At 32.2% G+C, this 17,979-nt stretch overlaps 1 protein-coding gene across 1 annotated transcript in view; it reads right to left on the bottom strand.

The window, feature by feature from the left end:
• Window positions 1–17,979, bottom strand: part of Nectin3 (nectin cell adhesion molecule 3) — a 106,262-nt gene that overhangs the window by 32,141 nt on the left and 56,142 nt on the right. The window contains exons 6-7 of the mRNA XM_013151760.3: window positions 15,358–15,496; window positions 12,596–12,680 (exon numbers count right to left, since the gene is read on the bottom strand). Of these exons, the coding sequence (XP_013007214.1) occupies window positions 12,596–12,680; window positions 15,358–15,496 (224 nt within the window). The remainder of the gene's footprint in view (window positions 1–12,595; window positions 12,681–15,357; window positions 15,497–17,979) is intronic.

Here is a 17,979-nt window from a genome sequence, read left to right as displayed (position 1 = left end):
GTGGATCTTTTGGAAAACAAGTAGGCCTAAAAGAATTTAAAGTTCTAAGTTTTATATTTGGTTGTTATGGAAACCATCAGCAGGGATGACCCTGAATGTAAATGCGTTACACATGCATTTTCATACAAAAGTAAGGAAAGAATTTTGACACTTGTGACACATTGGTGAATCTGGAAGTAATTTTAATAGACTTAATTGTTTTTGAAAAATATTTGCAAGGGAGGAGCAACAATAATTTAAACTAAAATACCACTCCACATAAGTCCTTTAATTTCTCAAACAATAACTCCTACTAATTTTAGTTAATTGAATGCTATTTAGTCTGAATTGTAAGATTAACTTTTTGAGCCAGGCACATGCCTGTAATTCCAGCACTTGGGAAGCTGAAGCAGGTCTACCATGAGTTCAGTGCCAGCCTGGGTTGCACAGTGAGTTCACAAGGCCAGCCTGAACTGCATAGCGAGACCTTGTCTAAAAAGGCCAAAAAAAGTAAAACTTTTATTTTTGAGGGTTTTGAACTTGGGGCCTTCACATGAGAGCTACATCCCAGTCCTTTTTCTTTAGTTTAAATTTTGAGACAAAATTTTGCTAAGTTTTTGTGCTACCCAGGCTAGACTCAAACTTGCAATCCTTCTGTCTCAGCCTTCCCAGAATCCTGGTATTGTAGGTGTGTGCCATTACGTTCAACTAAGATTAACTTTTTAAATTCACAAGTCCAGGGAAACATATGTGTCACTTTGAGCTGTTTCTCATCAGAATGAGATTCACCCAAAAGAATGAATCACCAATAGGCTAATTCCATTCCTGAGCTGAACACTTTCCCGATTAATCAAATATTAATAAATCAAACAAAGGGAGATTACTGTATGTGAAACTAAATGGATGAATATTTTGGTTTGAAACAAGTGGCAAGAAACCAACAAAATGAATTTAGAATCATCCATAACCAAACTTAACCAGTGGTGAAAACATCTGATGAGAAAGACTGTGGTAACTGTCTACTGTCATCCCAGGAGGGCATTTTTAACATGGTAGCTTGCTAACGATGGAAATTCATATTTCTTGGAAATCTGGCATGCTGGCAAGCAGACTAGATGAAAGATTTCCATGTTCATGTAAGAAACTGAAATAATTCAATGGCTGTAGGTGAAAATGACTAACATAACATTTCCATGATAAATTGTAGTCATGACTACTTTACTCAAAACAAACACTTCTAATATTTTCCCACTGGCAATTCAATTATCTTTCAAAATAACAAGCTTATTAAAGCTTTTCTAAATCAATATGCATTTTAAATTCAATCCACAACTTGGATAGTCTCCCCATTGGTTATTTTCATATTAACAAGTGGTACCCATTACAGGTAGTGATCTCTGATGGTCAGAATTAGGCACTGCAGTGTGCAGCTAGGGCTCACCAGCACTGCTGTTTCTCATATCCCAATATGAAGGTAGATGCCTAAGAAAACAGTCCATGTAAGTCAATCTCAACAACTTTAACTTTAAAGGAACAGACAAAGCTTACTGTAATTTAGTGAATCAACATTTATAATGCTAGACATGTAATTAACATTCATCTTAAAAAATATATTATAGGTTGCATATTCCTAATCCAATGCTCTGAAATCTGGAAATTTTTTGAGCATCATGATTTTGGAGCGTTTCTAATTTCATATTTTTGGATTATGCATAATCAGCAGTAAAGGCTATGCAAATCCAGTATCCTAATATTGGAAACACTTAGAAATCTGAAATATTTCTAGTGCCAAGTATTTTTGATAAGGGACACTCAATCTGTAATTGCAATATTCTTGTGTGGCCTGCACCAATTTTTGGCATTAAAAGAACTTTAACAAAATAATTTTTCCACACTAATATCAAGACAATGAGAAATAAAGTAAAATGAGATGGATAATGTCTATGTGACATTTAACTCACAAATAATGACTAGGTTAATTAATTCTCTGAAAACAACTTAGATGTATTTATCAAAATATTAAAAATAGCTCACTTCTGTATTCAAACTTCTCTGAACTTAAAAAGAAACTGTTTCTAATTTTAAAAAGCTCTTAAACAAAGAGAACCATGAGGTCCTTTAAATCATGGAAGGGATTTCATTGTACTTAACTTACTATATTTAACTTCAATCACTGTTTTACTTCTACTTACACGTAAGCCAATTGGGAGTCACCCCTAGTCAAGACATAAGGCCCCTGATGGTAATGTGACCTTAACACAAATCTTGAGTAAACCTCTCAAGATTTAATGTCACATCTCAAGCAAAAATATATTAAACTTAATTCTTTAAAAAGCAAAGCAAAAGCCAAAACTTAAATCAGTTAATGGTAGAGTTACGGCTACATTTGAGTTCCCAAGTAGCACTAAGATATTAAGATAGTTCTTTAGTTTTAAGGTTTAGCATTACATATGAGGTAGCACTTCAGCTTTAACTAGTTTATCAGGTATTTAAAAGTATTTTTGTTGGTAATGTTAAAAGATAAGGTTAGTTTATTGTTTATTTATTTATTTGTGGTATCGAGAATTGAACTCTCAATCTCACACGTGCCAGGCAGGTCTATGCTGATGAGCTATGTCCCCGGTGACAAACACTTTCAAATTGATATGACGTAGATGATATGGTCATCTTGTTCAAGAAACATGGTGAGCTATATAGTTCCTAACTTTTTAAAAACTAATTTCTAGGTTATAGAGACATAAGGATGTAGTTGCGGCGTATACAGATTTTCATGTTTGCATACATCCCCAAATTTCTGGTGTCACCTTCAGCTTACCTGGGAAACTGATTTCATGAACCATTGATTTCACTACCACTGAAAACCTGTAACAATTGTTCAACAACCTCTGTACAGAGCAGCTTATTAGGTATCAGAAAAAGCTATGAAAGAAGTAGTAGCAATGTGCTTGTAAAGAGGTTGCAATTGAGAAGACAGAAAAAATAGGAAATACAAAAACACATACGTGAGTACAAATAATGAATATGTGATTTTTATAACAAATCGGTTCTTATAATTCAGGACTAAGGGAGGACTAAGGACAAAGGAAGACAAGAAGATGAGAGATAATATGCATAAAATTGAGAGGAGTTATACTAATAAATCTCATGAAAAAAAGTGAATTAGATGTCATGTTTTCTGTATTGATTAGAGGTCTTAAAAGCTAACAAGTAATGCTTTCCTTTTAATCACCTACTTTTCTTTTGGTATTGAATAATGGTGCCTAGAATGAAGCAAATTCTTTCCAATAATTTAATCTAAATAAAAATGAGTCAATCAGTACTAGAAATAGCTCTGAAGGAATTGTTGTATAATTTAATTTTTAAAAAATTTTCTCCTACAACAGTATTCACTCTTGCATTCACAGGCAATCTAGTTAAAAATCATAAATGGATACCAACGAAAACTGAGCGCAATTTTTCCGCCTAGGCAGAAGTGCACACAGTGGTTTAATGCATGCTCATCAGTAGGCCTTGGATAGAGTCCTCAGCAGAAAAACACTAAACTGACTTCAGCTTCTCAAAAATCACACATTTAATGTGGTTCTGCTGGAAATATTTGAAGTATTTCCATACCAATAAATTTCTACTTGTACAGCAAGTCAAAATAACTGAATCTAATCTTCTTAATTTTAAGTAGACTATTGGAGCCTGTGTTGCTCTGTTAGTATTAACATGATTCTAAAATACTTTCTCTTCATGTGCCATAGACTTATGTTCTATTTTGAAAATTTTATTAAGCTTCCACTTAAGCTAATTACTAATTTGATACCAAGGTAAGAGATCATATAAAAAGGTAATAACTATTTCTGTGTCATGAACCACAAAATACAATTAAAAGGTTAAATCTAATTTCTGTATTTCTCAGGTAAGGTAAGATTACACTACATATTCCCTTGGGAAGAGTAGATATTGAGGGAACTCTTATGGCCAAAGAAAACTATATTGGAATTAATGCATTAAAAATTCCAAGCGGTAATACAGTTTACACGGGAAAAATAAAGCAAATGACTTATCATAAACGGTATTAACCACATTATCTTAAGTAGAGTAGGAGGCAAAAAATAAGTTCCCCATATCAGTATTCCAGAAGGAAAACCTGACATCACATAACTACCTAAACTGGACTTTATCAAAATTAACAACTCTGTTCTTTAAAAGAGAATGACAAGAAAGAGTGGGAGAAAATATTTGCAAATCATGTCCGTGACAAAAGATTTACACCAAAGTATATAAAGAATTCTAATATGAGAATTCTAACAACAATAAATAAGCCAATAAAAAGTACATATTTGAGCAGGCACTTCATCAAAGATGAACAGCTGATAAACAGGCAAATTTAAAAGAAATATTCCCAGATTAGTATGTAGAAAAGAATGCCAAATAAATCCAGGGTAAAATGCAACCATACACTTATTAGAATATCTAAAATCGTAACAACTGACCATATGAAGTATTGAGAAGGTCATGGAGCAATTTACACAATGTTAGAAAGAAAGCTTAATAGGAAAATCATTTACGGTAATAGTTTGGCATTTTCTTACAAAGTTAAACATAAACTTACCATATAACTCAATCATTCCATTCCTACATGTTTATCTAAGAGAAATAAAAGCATATATTTTAAAAGGGCTTACAATGTTCACAGCACTTTTGTTTATAACAGGCCCAAACAGGAAGAAGGTAAGTATCAATCAACAGGTAAATCTATAAACAAAACATGGTACATCTACAAGGAACAAACTGTTAATCAACAGACAACATATAAACAAAATACAGTACATCTACAAGGAACAAGCTGTTGATCAATATAACATGAATGAATCTCAAAATCATTGTGTAAAATGAAAGAACCAATCAATGAAGAACATACTGCATGAATGTGCTGGTATAAAATCTGAGAACATACCAACTAAATAACAGTTTCCTTGATCCACGGGTTCACTTCCTGAGGTCTGTCTCAGTGACATGTGTGCATGGTTGGAAAATATTAATATGTATCTTGATTTTCAGCAGAGAGAAAAACCACATTTACAAAACTTTTTATTAGAATTGTGCTGTTTTATTAGTATTGCTGTGTCTATTTGTATTTAAGTATTACCACAAGTATATATACATACGTATACATAGTATACATAGAGCCCAAAACTACTGCAATTTCAGATATTCAGTGGGGTCCTGGGCCACAGTTCCTTTAGATAAGGGGGGATTACTAGATGCAGAAAAGCAGATCAGTCTTTGGTTCCCTAGGGATGGGGAAGGGCAGCTAAGGAAGGACTAGAAGAGAAAATTACAAAGAAGCACTAAGAAACCTCTGGAAATGATGAATATGCACATTATTCTTATTGTGATGTCCATCTCTTCGTTACACACACACACACACACACACACACACACACACACACACGAGAGATGGTTAGAAAATGTAATTTAAAAAATTTTATCATGGTAAAAGACAAACTGCGACTTATACTCCTCAAAATAACCCCTCCCTCCCGTACTCTGATCCCACCTTCCTGCACATTCTGATGCAGTCTAGAAGCCCTCTTGCAGTAAGTATCTTTAGCTAACCTGTAGTGGACTCCTCAACGTCCTCAACTGATTCAAAACTTTTATCTTTCACGGTCATTTTGAGTTTTGGGAAGAGCTAAAAATTGTACTGTGCCAGATCCAGTGAATTAGATGGATGAGAATATAATTTTTTATTTTATGGAAAAAAAAGCAACATTTCGCAACAAAATAACAGAATAACAATAGTTAATACATCTTGTATTGTTATCTTCAAAGCAGTTACTCAGAGTACAAGGATAGGAGCATAAAAAATTCTCCAAAAGATATTAGCACAGACCTTCCTTTTCAGAGAACTAATAAACTACTAGTGTTAACTACCACGCATTTTTTCCCTTTCCTTTCCTTTCTCTCAGTCTAGATCCTCTTTCCTTTTAAACAACTGCTTCCCACTTCACAGTATCTATTATATGTTCTTGGTTCTCATTTACTTTTTCAGTTTCTCACACCTGAGAGGCAATATGTTTACACACTGTGAATCTGATTTATTTCACTTAAGAGTATTGTCTCAAGTTGCATCTATTTAAGGTGTCCCAAATTTACCCTTCTTTATGGCTGAGTAGTAGTCCATTGTATAAAAACACATTTTTTAATCCATTCCTCAATTAATGGGCATTTGTTTCCAAGACTTAACTATTACAAATTGTGCTGCTATAAACATGGGTACACATACATTGCTGTAGTATGATGTTTTTAATTCTTCTGGGAAGATATCTAGAAGGGGAATAACTAGGTTGACTGGGAACTCTTATCTACTTTTTTGAGGAATTGTCATACTGATTTCCATAGTAACTGTACCAATATATACTCCCACCAACAGTTTTTCTGAATCTCCCATTCCATTGGGAAGACATTCAGCATTCATTGTATTTTTAACAAAACTTCATAAAGACACTCAGAAGAGATTTCCAGAAGTGATTCAGAAAGTGGCAAATATAATGGGGTAAGTGTGTTTAAAATGAGGGAGAGAATTCTAGGGAGTTAATGTCTTTTTTTGTAATAAATTTTTAGATTTGTATCTTCAAAATATGTTTGTTCACTTCTTGTATTACATGTAAAACAAATCTCATATTAATAAATGTAGTTTAGTACATGACAATCAAATTTCAATAAAACTTTTTACAAAAGGCAGAAAGTTGTCATATTTGGCATTTGTATTTATCACTAAATATGAAATTTGAAAACAATTATTTTCATTTATTTTATTAACTATATGTGGCCAGTATTGGTACATATTAACTACTCAAAAAAATCTGTTTGATAAACAATTTGAAAAAAAAACCAATTCTATAAATCAGAAAGTGCAGACTCCATTTTATTTTAAGCACTGCTAATCTTACAATGAAAGTACAAATGATTTCCAAAAGAAATATACGATAAGTTTAAATAAGTCAAAGTGGTATCAGCTTTATTTTTCTACTGAAATGATTTTCCTGCTTGGTTACTTTTAGTATTTTTATTAACAACTATATATTTTTTTAAATAACAGTAACTCCAAACATATAGTACTATGTGGTATATCATATGCTATTTAGACAAAACTTCATAATGTAGGTTTATCTTTTCCTAATTTTTAGGATTATTAAAAGCTTTGATATAGTTAAGGTAACAATTGTTTGCATTTCAAATGTCATACCCACATCTCAGTTGAATGAAATTTATCTGAATCTTTAACAAATATTTTTAGATATTTTAATCTTTGGTTTTGAGAGGCCATCTCCCAAATAAAATTACTTTATAAATCACTGTTTCACCAAAAGTTTGTGACTGCAAAAATTTTCCCTCTTCACACCAGCAAAAAAACTCACCAATTATTTCACTAATTGTCTCAATAACTTCTACCATAGATAAACTGTTGGTAACAGCGAGATGGAGAATTTTGCTATCTGACAGCAAAAACATACTATCAATACTCAGCACTTGCTTTCTTACATTGCCCACTGAGCAGTATACCTCTAATGAGGAAGACACTAATTCACTTTTCTAACATCTTCCTCCTCCTCTCTTCTTCTAATTCAAAAGATTTTAACTGTTAGCAAAGTCCGAAAACATGTTAAAATATTTAGATCTTGTGAACAAATGAGAGCATCACTAGTTACTAATAAAAGCAGTTTACCTAAAAAATGTTATTAGACGATGGTGTTGATATGTTGGCAAGTTGAGCGTTACTAATGGAAATCTAAAAGAAAATATTCTCATACTGTTTTATGGTTGGAAAACAGAGGAGTATGTCAATAGGTTTTCAAGTAACTGTTAATTTTTTTCAATAGTACACCAAATGTCTGTAAGTTAGCTGTTACACAGAACCTGAAAACATATCAATGATCTCCATATTTCATTTCAGCCATACAAATATTTTATGAGTACAAACCCTTTCATCACAAAGAATATTTACTTGCACATACCAAAATACATATTTTTGTATGCACATTATGGTGTAAACCTCGAATATCCCTAAAAATCTTCTAGGTTCAGAATTGGAGATTTTGGAAAGTGATTGAATCAAAGGGATGCTATACTTACCAGTGGACTGATTCAATGTTGAGTTTATACCTAAATGTGCTGGTAAGAGCTAGGGTGCTATTGGAGGAGAAGTCACTGGACGCATACCTTGGGCGGGTGTATCTCTATTACTGACTCTCCCTTTTATTCCTGCTTTCTGGCTGCCATGAAGTGAGCAGCTTTTCCTCTAACATGTTCTTTCTCCATGATCTCTGTGCCTTGTAGCCAGCTGATCATGGACTAAATCCCCTGAACCATGAACCAAATTCAACCTCTCCTTTTAAACTGTGGGAATCAGGTACAGTGTCCTAGCAACAGGAAAGCTGACCAATGCATTTTATTATAAGTCTCAAATTATTAGTTAATCTGTATATAATGACAACTGAAGTAATGTTCATAAAAATGGCTTTAAAGTTAAAAAATTTTAATTTTCCAACAACTATGGCAAGTATAGATTTCAGAGGAGAAATCTCATGATCATTTCAGAGATTAAAAGGGTTTTATTGATATGTCAGTACTGTAAAAGAAAAACTTCAATATGTATATATATACTAAGTACTCACAATGAATATATTTATTATGTATTGCAAAAATACACTAATACAAAAAGGAAAATACCCTCAAAATCCATAGTCCGTATAACAGTGTTGCTTGATTGGGATTCCTGTTATCCTTAATAGTCAAGAACACAACCACTTCAAGTAATCAACTAGTCATGAATTCTCAAGATTAACCGCCCATTTTAAACTAAAATATAGAGTATTATAAAACATCTATATGCAGATTTTTCCATATCGGAAATAAAACCATATTCAAAGCATTAGATATGAAAATGCTTTAGGGATTATTTTAATTGGTTTGAACAATTTTTCATATCAGAACATATAACTTTTCCCATATAGTTTTAAAATACTATTGTTTGTAGAATATACAATGTTGTCAAAAATTGTGATACAAAAACTTGTGTCAGCATTCAATTATTTCACACTAAATTTAAAACTGAACAATACAATGAAGACCTCTATGTAGAATTGTCTTGCCAAAAGTTCTAATCACTACAGAATAAGTAAATAAAAATCACAATAAACAAGTGATAAATAAATGTCACTTATAGCAAATAATTTATATACCTAAAAAATGAAAATAAATTTAAGAACTATTAGAATAAGAAATACAAGAAAATAATCTAAATATAAGATTTGTATCTAAAAACAAAAAAGACATCATAAATTTCTGCATTTTTAAAATTTTCTTGTGCAAAGAATATACTTAATTATGACCTAAATAATGTTAAGAACAAAAAAAAATCATAAAAAGGTGTGACAAAATACTGAAAAAGTCAATTTAAAGGAGAAAAGCTTTATTTTAGCTCATGCTTTTATAAGTTTCAATCCATGGTTATCTGTTTTCATTGCTATGAGTCTAAAATAAGTCAGAATACCATGATGGAAGTGTATGGAGGTGGAAAACTCAACCATGGCAGGCAGGAAGCAGACTAGGGCACAGCCTATGGCAACAGGCTTTTTCCTTCTCCCACTTTTGGTCCACCAGCTTTTGGATGATATGCCCACATTTAGGGCCAGTCTTCCCCGTTAGTTTGCCATCTCATATGTCAATATTCTTTGGAAATTCTTTCACAGACACACCCTGAAGAATGCTCCACTGATCTGCTCATCTCTCAGTTCAATCAAGTTGATGATCAAGATTAACCATCACAAATACATTTTAATATCATAAATTTTTAAATTAATTAACAATTCACTTTTGTAGACTCATTGTCTATTAACATGACAGCTGGTGATATAACTGAAAATACTCTTTGCCTTCAGAGAAGACATTCCTTTTTATTTCCCCAAATATGGGTGCCTTTACCACAGACATCTCTGCAGCACAATAACAGCAGAAAAATTCTCAGGAGGTAAATTGTGCCATTTTTAGCCCAAAAGCAAGAGTTAACCATGGTAGACAAATGCAGATAAGGAGAACTGCTTCTTTCTATGTTTTCCAAGGGAAGCAACAGATGGCTGGAATGAGTTAGAATCTTTCCTTAAAGACACGGTATTATTTTGGAAACAAGAAACCTTGGTCACTGGGGCCTGGTTGGGAGGGATTATAACTGACTTCAAGTAGAAAGTATTTCATGTGTCTAAAGTTGACAAGTTATCTAGTGAAATGGAACACTACTAAAATAATTACTATAACATGCCATCACTGCTCAAAACTAGATAGTAATTACACATCTAGATTTCTTGGTAACTAAAATGGTTACTATATATTTTGCATTTTGATATCATAAGACTAACTAGAAAATAAACATACATACCACCAACATATGATATTCTAATGCATGAGTACTGAATTATCTTAATAATGAACAATTACATTGTTCTTAAAAGCTTTTAGAATTAAGAATAAAAATTAAAAGGTTTCATGTCCAATTTATGTTCTGACTATCCTAGGAAATATTTTACATAAAGAATTTTATATTTAGAAAAGAAAAATTGTTCAGTAGAATTTTCAACTGCGTAGTTGTACTTGAGGAAAAGACACAACACTACAAAATGGTCTCTTTGTGAGTCTGTTTATTTCCATTGCGGGTATTCTCATCAGTTTTCTTCAGACAAAAATCTTTCAATACTTTTCAACATAACTCTTCATTTGTACCCAGATTTAAATATTTTGTTATACAAGTTACTACCAAATTATTCTAATAAAACTCTTAGCAATTTATCCCTTCAACACCAGTCCAAACTTGATCCATCCAGGAAGTCTTTTTGCCTCCAAAGATTCTAAAAGTTGTAGTTTATACCAAAGTCAACTGAAGTCATCCAAGAAAAATCTTCCCTTTGTGTTTGTTATGCTGTCTATAGATCAATTTTGGTATCTTAATTAAAACCAAAGACAGATGATATGTGCCAAATAAAGAGTATTTCTCAAATTTGGAACCTTTTATAAACACTGTATTTGAAAATAATTACAAGTTGTTAAAGTTTAACTCTGAAGTGTTCCCCAAAGGTTCAGGTACTGATCCCTCATGCAGCAGACCAGAGGTTTAGTCTAGAGAGGTGACAACTGTTAAGAGTGCTAGGCTGTAAGAAGGAAAAGCATATTGGAAGAAGCACAAGTCACCAGGGTTGTCTCTTTGAAGGCTGTATCTTATCGCTCGTCCCTTCTCACTCTTTCCTCCTTTCTTTGTGTCTTATCTGTCATTATATGAGTTGCTTTTTACCATCGTGCAAGACCTACCCAGATGTTCTGCCTCCTTACAGGCAATGGAGTCATATGACCATGGATAGAAACCCCCGAAACTGTGAGCCAATGATTTTCTCAGAAATTTTGTCACAGGGATGAAAAGTTAACATGTTATTAGTAATTGTTTTACTTCTAAAATTAAAATAAATGTTGTTCTAAAAAACTACTACCAACATTCTTTAAAAAACATTCCTCAAACTGAGTCTAGAAATCTGAAGGTTACTTACTAGCTGTCTGAGATAGTATCCTTTTATAGCACTTAATATCTCTAAGTATTTCATTGATATCTGACACTATTTGTCATAATCATTTATTGGCCAAAAGAGATGTGAAGTCACATTCTTTGTGAGAACAAGAAGTCTGAAAAGATGGTATATTTTCATTTACAAGACTCCTAACTCTAAGATGGCAAAGCTGCTGCCCAACAACTGAAGGTGTGCATGCCAGAAAATGCTCCTTCCCATTCCACTCCAACATAGCAGACTGACTAAAGCAATAGACGCTGAGAATGTTTTAATAAATATATCCCTTTGGAACTTTTCCACCAAATTAAATTAATAAATTGATGAGCAAATGATTTGGCTTACTCAGATAGGAAGCACAGGACATTTTTAGGATGAAAATATTGCAGACTATTCTCAGAAGTAAATCCTTAATATGAAGTTATATTACTAATATAGACAGTGTGGGGCATAGAAAAAAATAACCAACAAACCCCTAAAACTGAGAATAAAAGATTCAAATATTTAAATTTTCTGGTATTAAAAATAACAAATGCATGTATAGAAGATTAAAAGTACTGAATAATTTTTAAAGTGTTGAATTACTATGAACTGATTCAAAAATAAATATTAAAAGCCATCATATATTTAGTATGAGGGTTTGTAATCATACTCAGAAATTTAAATTGGAATATAAACTATTTGCTGCTAAATACAGGAGTTGTAAAATTTAGACCTTTGATATAATAAAAAGAAACACAAATAATATACAGCACTCCAAAGAGAAATAGCACATCACCATACACTAGAAAACATTCAATTTTCTTGTAGACAAAATTTTTTACCCTAGAGATTTCAAATATTTTTGAACATGTTAAATTTTATGTACTATTATGTAATATTTAATGTACAAATGTCCAGCTAACATTTTGAAAAGATTTATGGAAATTATATTTTATTGTATTTTATTACAATTTCTTACAAGAGGAATTTTTGTTGCATTTTGGATTATTTTAAGTATGTAAATCAACACCTACCTGATAAAGAAGGTCTTTTTGGGGCAAAGGTGGGGATTGTTCTTCATATACAGGAGGTGGTTTATGTGTAGGAGGAAGGTCGATCCTGTGTTTAAAAAAGGAGGCAAAAAAAAAATCAAGGTTCTAAAAACTTTTGATTTTTTTCATAGTACAAAAAATAATTACAATTGTACGTACATATATTTTATTTTCCTTTCATTTACTAAACACAGAAAATAACAGTAAGTATAAGTTTCAGTGTTGAAGACCAATCTGACAGACTCATATTTAGTTCAAACACTTACATAGAAGTTTTTGAGAACCTCAAAGCGCATTTATTTTCCCTAAGATATGGTCTGTTGTATCACTGACACATTGGAGGAAAGAAAAAAGACATATTGATATGACTATCCTTAAAATGTTTTTAGGCATAGCCAGATGTGGAAGCATGTAACATTTAAGTAAATTGATCATACACTATTAAGCATGCAGTATTTTATAGTTTTTTGGAAATACTGTAAAGACCCATTTTCAAAAGCCCACCTCACTCTTCCAATAAGAGTTTGAGTCTATAAGCTGTTATAAACCTTGCCACTTGAAATAGAGACCATTATACCATTATATCCTAGGTATATGCATATTTTTGTAAAATGACCTGAAGCTCCAATATTTGAATACATTTTCTTTTTCTTTGTGGTACTGGGGATTGAACTCATGACCTCGTGCTTGCCAGGCAGGCGCTTATCCCTCTGAGCTAAATCCCTGGCCCTTGAATACATTTTAAACATCATTTAATTACAAGAACAGATTTAATTATATCAGTCAATGAATTTTACGAAAAAATATTTTACATTCAGTCTTTTCAAGATCATAGATATTTTCATTATTTGTGACTAGTAAACAAAATTTTATCTATATTAAATAATAAAGGAAAAAAGCTACAGACACAAGTAAAAAACTTGTTTGGTCCAATAATAATTCCTACGGTATTAAAATCTCAAATGAACAATATTAAAAACAAATATTATAGTTAATGACAATCTATTTTTAGCCTAGTAATAAATCAAATAAATCAAATAAAATTTGAAGTTATAGAAAAGCCCAAGGTAATTTTGGAACAAGATTAGTTCTTAAATTAATTAGCCACATACCAATGACTCTCAAAATATTAAAAACACCAGTCCTGTAGGTATCATACTGAATGAACATCTTATTACATTTCATTGTTCCATCTAGTGAAAATCACAGCAAATGTAACTTTAAGATGTCAATGATAATTTACGTGAGAAACCTGAGGCTCATGAAAGTGACCTGACTTACTTTTAGTTACACCACTAATTTGATCATGATAGAATTTAAATTTGCTGTGTCTTTAAAAAAACCAATGCAGGGGTTGAGGAAATAGCTCAGCCAGCACAGTGCCTGCCAGACAAGCGCAAGGTCTCGAGTACCCAAAAGAACATTCATATTAAAGAAGCACAGACATATAGAATGCATTTTAAAAAGGGATATATGCTTTTAATGGCAAGCTTTTAAAAATGTTTTTCCTACTTTTTCCTTTTCTTTGATATATGTTTGCAATATATAATTACTTCACTTTGATAAACTATATATACAAGTATGCACATTATCTATATCAGTGATCATTTACTGTCTCTATCCTTGTCTTCTTTCTTAATTTCAAAAATGTCTACCTTCTGATTCCTAACATGTCTCCATTCTACTCTTCACTTATAAATTGAATTTCTCATGTAAGAGAAACTATGCAATATTTAATCTTCTGTGCCTGACTTATTTCACGTAACATTTTGGTCTCAAGATCTATTTGCTTTTCCATTAATGACTGAAATTTATCCTTCCTTATGACTAACACTCCATAGTGTTTATATACTACATCTTGTTTATCTATTCATCTGTGGATGGGCACCTAGGCTGCTTGCATAATTAAACTACCCATGACTATGCACATATCTCTGTAATGTAGTATCCGTATCTCTTTTGGGAAGATACCTAGAAGGAATGTAGCTGGTTAAGTGAAATTGTTAGATTTCTAAAAAATCTCTACATTGACTTCCACAATGGTTGATGTAAAAGAAAACATTAATAAAGTACTCTACAAGTAATGCTATTTGTACAGAACTTCACTGTATAAAACAATACCATGTTATCTTATTTCCATCAAAATCATGTAAGAGGACAAGCATTGTTAATTTCACGTAACAGCAACAAAGCTGTTGATGGAATTAAGGGAATTGACACAGTGTAATTCCCATCTTATAAACCTATCTCAATGATTATGCCAAAGCACTGGTTCAATTTTAACTAAGGTATTCATTTTATACTTTACTAAAACTCCAAACCAAGCATTTTCCTTCAGAAGCATTAGAAGTTCATATATTTGAAAACTTGCGATGGTTGAATGTTCTAGGCATTAAGGACAAGCATCTGAAGATGCAACTTAAATTACTAAAATATTTTTATGTGTTTCACAGTTTTTCATTCAAAGGCCTGTACTTCTGTTCGAGGGAAAGGCAATATAAATGCCATTTGGAGAGATTTAATCCACTGAGGGTGGAAAAGCTGTCTGTAACCAGCAGCCCCTCCATGTTGTTCATTTAGTAAGGTGTAGTTTCACCTGTGATGAATTGAGCACTAACAATGGTCTGACATTATCCTTATTTCTCTCCCTTGGGTACCTTAAATAAAAACTGTGAAGACAGATATAAAGATGGATGCACAACGAGCACTTATAGGCGGAGGAGACAAATAAAAAAGTTACGTACACTTTGTCAAGGTAGGATGATCTCTTTTTCCGAGGAGTGAGCAGTGCAATCACAAAGACAGCAATGATGAACAGGGCCAGGACAGCTCCAATTACAGCTCCAGCTACGGCTATGGACGATGTCTGTTTAAGTGGAGCATCTGTAAAGTATCAAAAATTAGGCTATTCAAATAATTTAAAGAGTTCTTAAAACAGCATACCTTAATTTCTAAACTGTAAGGACTATCTGCAGTATGTTATCCAACAGCCAGATTAGAAGACCCAAAATCTGATTCGTTAGTTTCAGTGTAAGGATACTAACATCATTCCCTATTCCTTAAGCACCTCAGCTTCACTTTTCTCAAATTATGAAAAGAATATTCCCAACCAGACATCAACAAATTACTCTCATTATGATCAAGGAATACCTGAAGATGCATTAAAGATGAAAATAATTTTAATTTCTTACACTAAAAGGTGATTTAAAAGTCACTATTAAGATCTGAACAAAATAGACATTTATCATTTTTTTCTATTAAAATTACAAACAACTCTATTAAGGAAACAAAAAATCCTCAAGGGGAAAAGTAAGAGAAAACAATAGCCACGTAACAAATAAATATAATGTAAAAGAGACATTGAATTAAGAAATATTTTAAAATCATTTTAAAACAGGACTAAACATAGCAACATAGTAAATTCTTTCCCATTTGGCTCAGACACACTGTATCACCTCTGAACATAAATTTCCTTCCTAGACTGTATCACAAATTCTGTAATAATTTAATGTTTAGCAATTAGAATTTTGTACAACTACAAAAAAATTAAGTCACTCAATTTCATGAATTCTCAAATAAGGGAATCTATTAAAAGTAGAATTAACTATATATTTTCCAAAAAATAACAAAACCGTTAAGCCTTATATTACTTAATAATTCTAGGCACATTAAATCCACTGAGATGGTTCATAAATTAAAATAATATTGTAACATCTACTCAATGATACTGAACATTCTATTATGAAAATACTAGCTATGGTCCTGAGGTCATATGACTAGCACAAGATCATTCAAGCAAGCAAGCAGTAGAGAACAAGAGTGAAGACAAACAAGGTTGGGGTAGAGGTGTCACCCTTATGCTTTATTAGCAGAATGCTTTAGGCTTGTATTTTGGGTCCTCTATTTGGCAATGAAGAGCTTAGTTTCCACTTAATAATAATTTATTCACATATTATTGATTGAAGTTTTTTGGATTCAAGCACAAGAATTACCAAGTTTGAAATGTTTATTCTACTTACCAGTTATATCCATTAAACACATATTTAGACGTATTTTCCAACTCTTATTTTTATTAAAATGTGGGTCACATCAGACTTTTAATGGCTATGAATGTTTTACTTTTTTTCTAATCATAAATATTTCTTTAAATGAGGAATATGCTAGTAATTTTAATCTTAAAAAGCCCTAACAATCCTGGATCATTTCATTAGTCCCATTCTAGAATGAAAATCTTATACCAGTAAGTGCAAGTCAGCTATTTCAGTAAGCTTTCAAACAATGAACAGAATAAAAGTTGTGAAAATTACATGCCATTATTCTAACACATTACTAGCTGATACAGTTCATTAACTGCTCATTAATATTGCTCTAGTATTTCCATTCAAATATGTGCTAGATGAAAGACAGATTTGAAATCCAATACAATTAAACTTACTCTGAACTTATAAATGTGAAAAAGATTTGGGATGCTTTAACAATAATATAATTTACATTATCATTTTCCCCACCATGTAGATTACAGGTTTGGCCAACAGACACATACATGATTATTCAACGGGGTGTGGTGGCACATGCCTATAATCCTAGCACTAGGGAACCTGAGGCAAAATTTGAGTTTGGGGCCAGTGTGGGTTACTAGTGAGTTCACGGCCAGCCTAAACGACATAGTGAGACCCTGTCCCACAAAAGGGAGGGGGGAAAGGGAAGACGGGATGAGAGAAGGAATAAAACAATGTTTTTAGTAACAGACCAATTAAAATGTGATTTGACTAACGTCATTCACTGAGTCATTGGTATATACAAACATTTCAAACATCAAACTTGCTACTTATTCCTCATGTGTTATTCTGTCTCCCTCTAATGAAATTCTTTCTTTTGGTATAGTATAAAGCAGCCTTACCATTTTGTCCAAATGTACAGAATTTTGACTATGACAATGACATATTTAATACTTAGCTAACACTTGGCAAACTAGCTTTAAAAACTTGATTACTTATTAAATACTTCCAAATTGAGGATGTCAATCTACCAATCACTATACATTCTTCATCAAACCTCTCTGTTCTTCCAAGAAAGCTTTAGTAATAATCTCAAATTTGGTAAGCATAAAGTACCACTTCGTTAAGTAGGAAAACACACATAGATTTTTCATGTCCTACTTTCTAACTCTAAACAGGTATTTTGTATACACTAAAATAATGCTCAAATCTAAATATATACTATTTTAAACACTTTAATTACAATCTGCTTATCAAATTTCAGATAATTATGTCTAGTGCCAGGATTTGATTTTATAGCTCTAAGATACAAAGTGGATGTATGTATATATATTCTTAATTTGGACATCTACTTTACCTGCTTCCATC

The sequence above is a fragment of the Cavia porcellus genome, unplaced genomic scaffold (genome assembly GCF_034190915.1).
Source record: "Cavia porcellus strain 051 isolate PalLab524CR breed Dunkin Hartley unplaced genomic scaffold, mCavPor4.1 scaffold_15, whole genome shotgun sequence".
Taxonomy (NCBI): Eukaryota; Metazoa; Chordata; class Mammalia; order Rodentia; family Caviidae; genus Cavia; species Cavia porcellus.
Note: the sequence above shows the minus strand (reverse complement) of the source record. Positions and strands in the feature narration are given on the sequence as shown.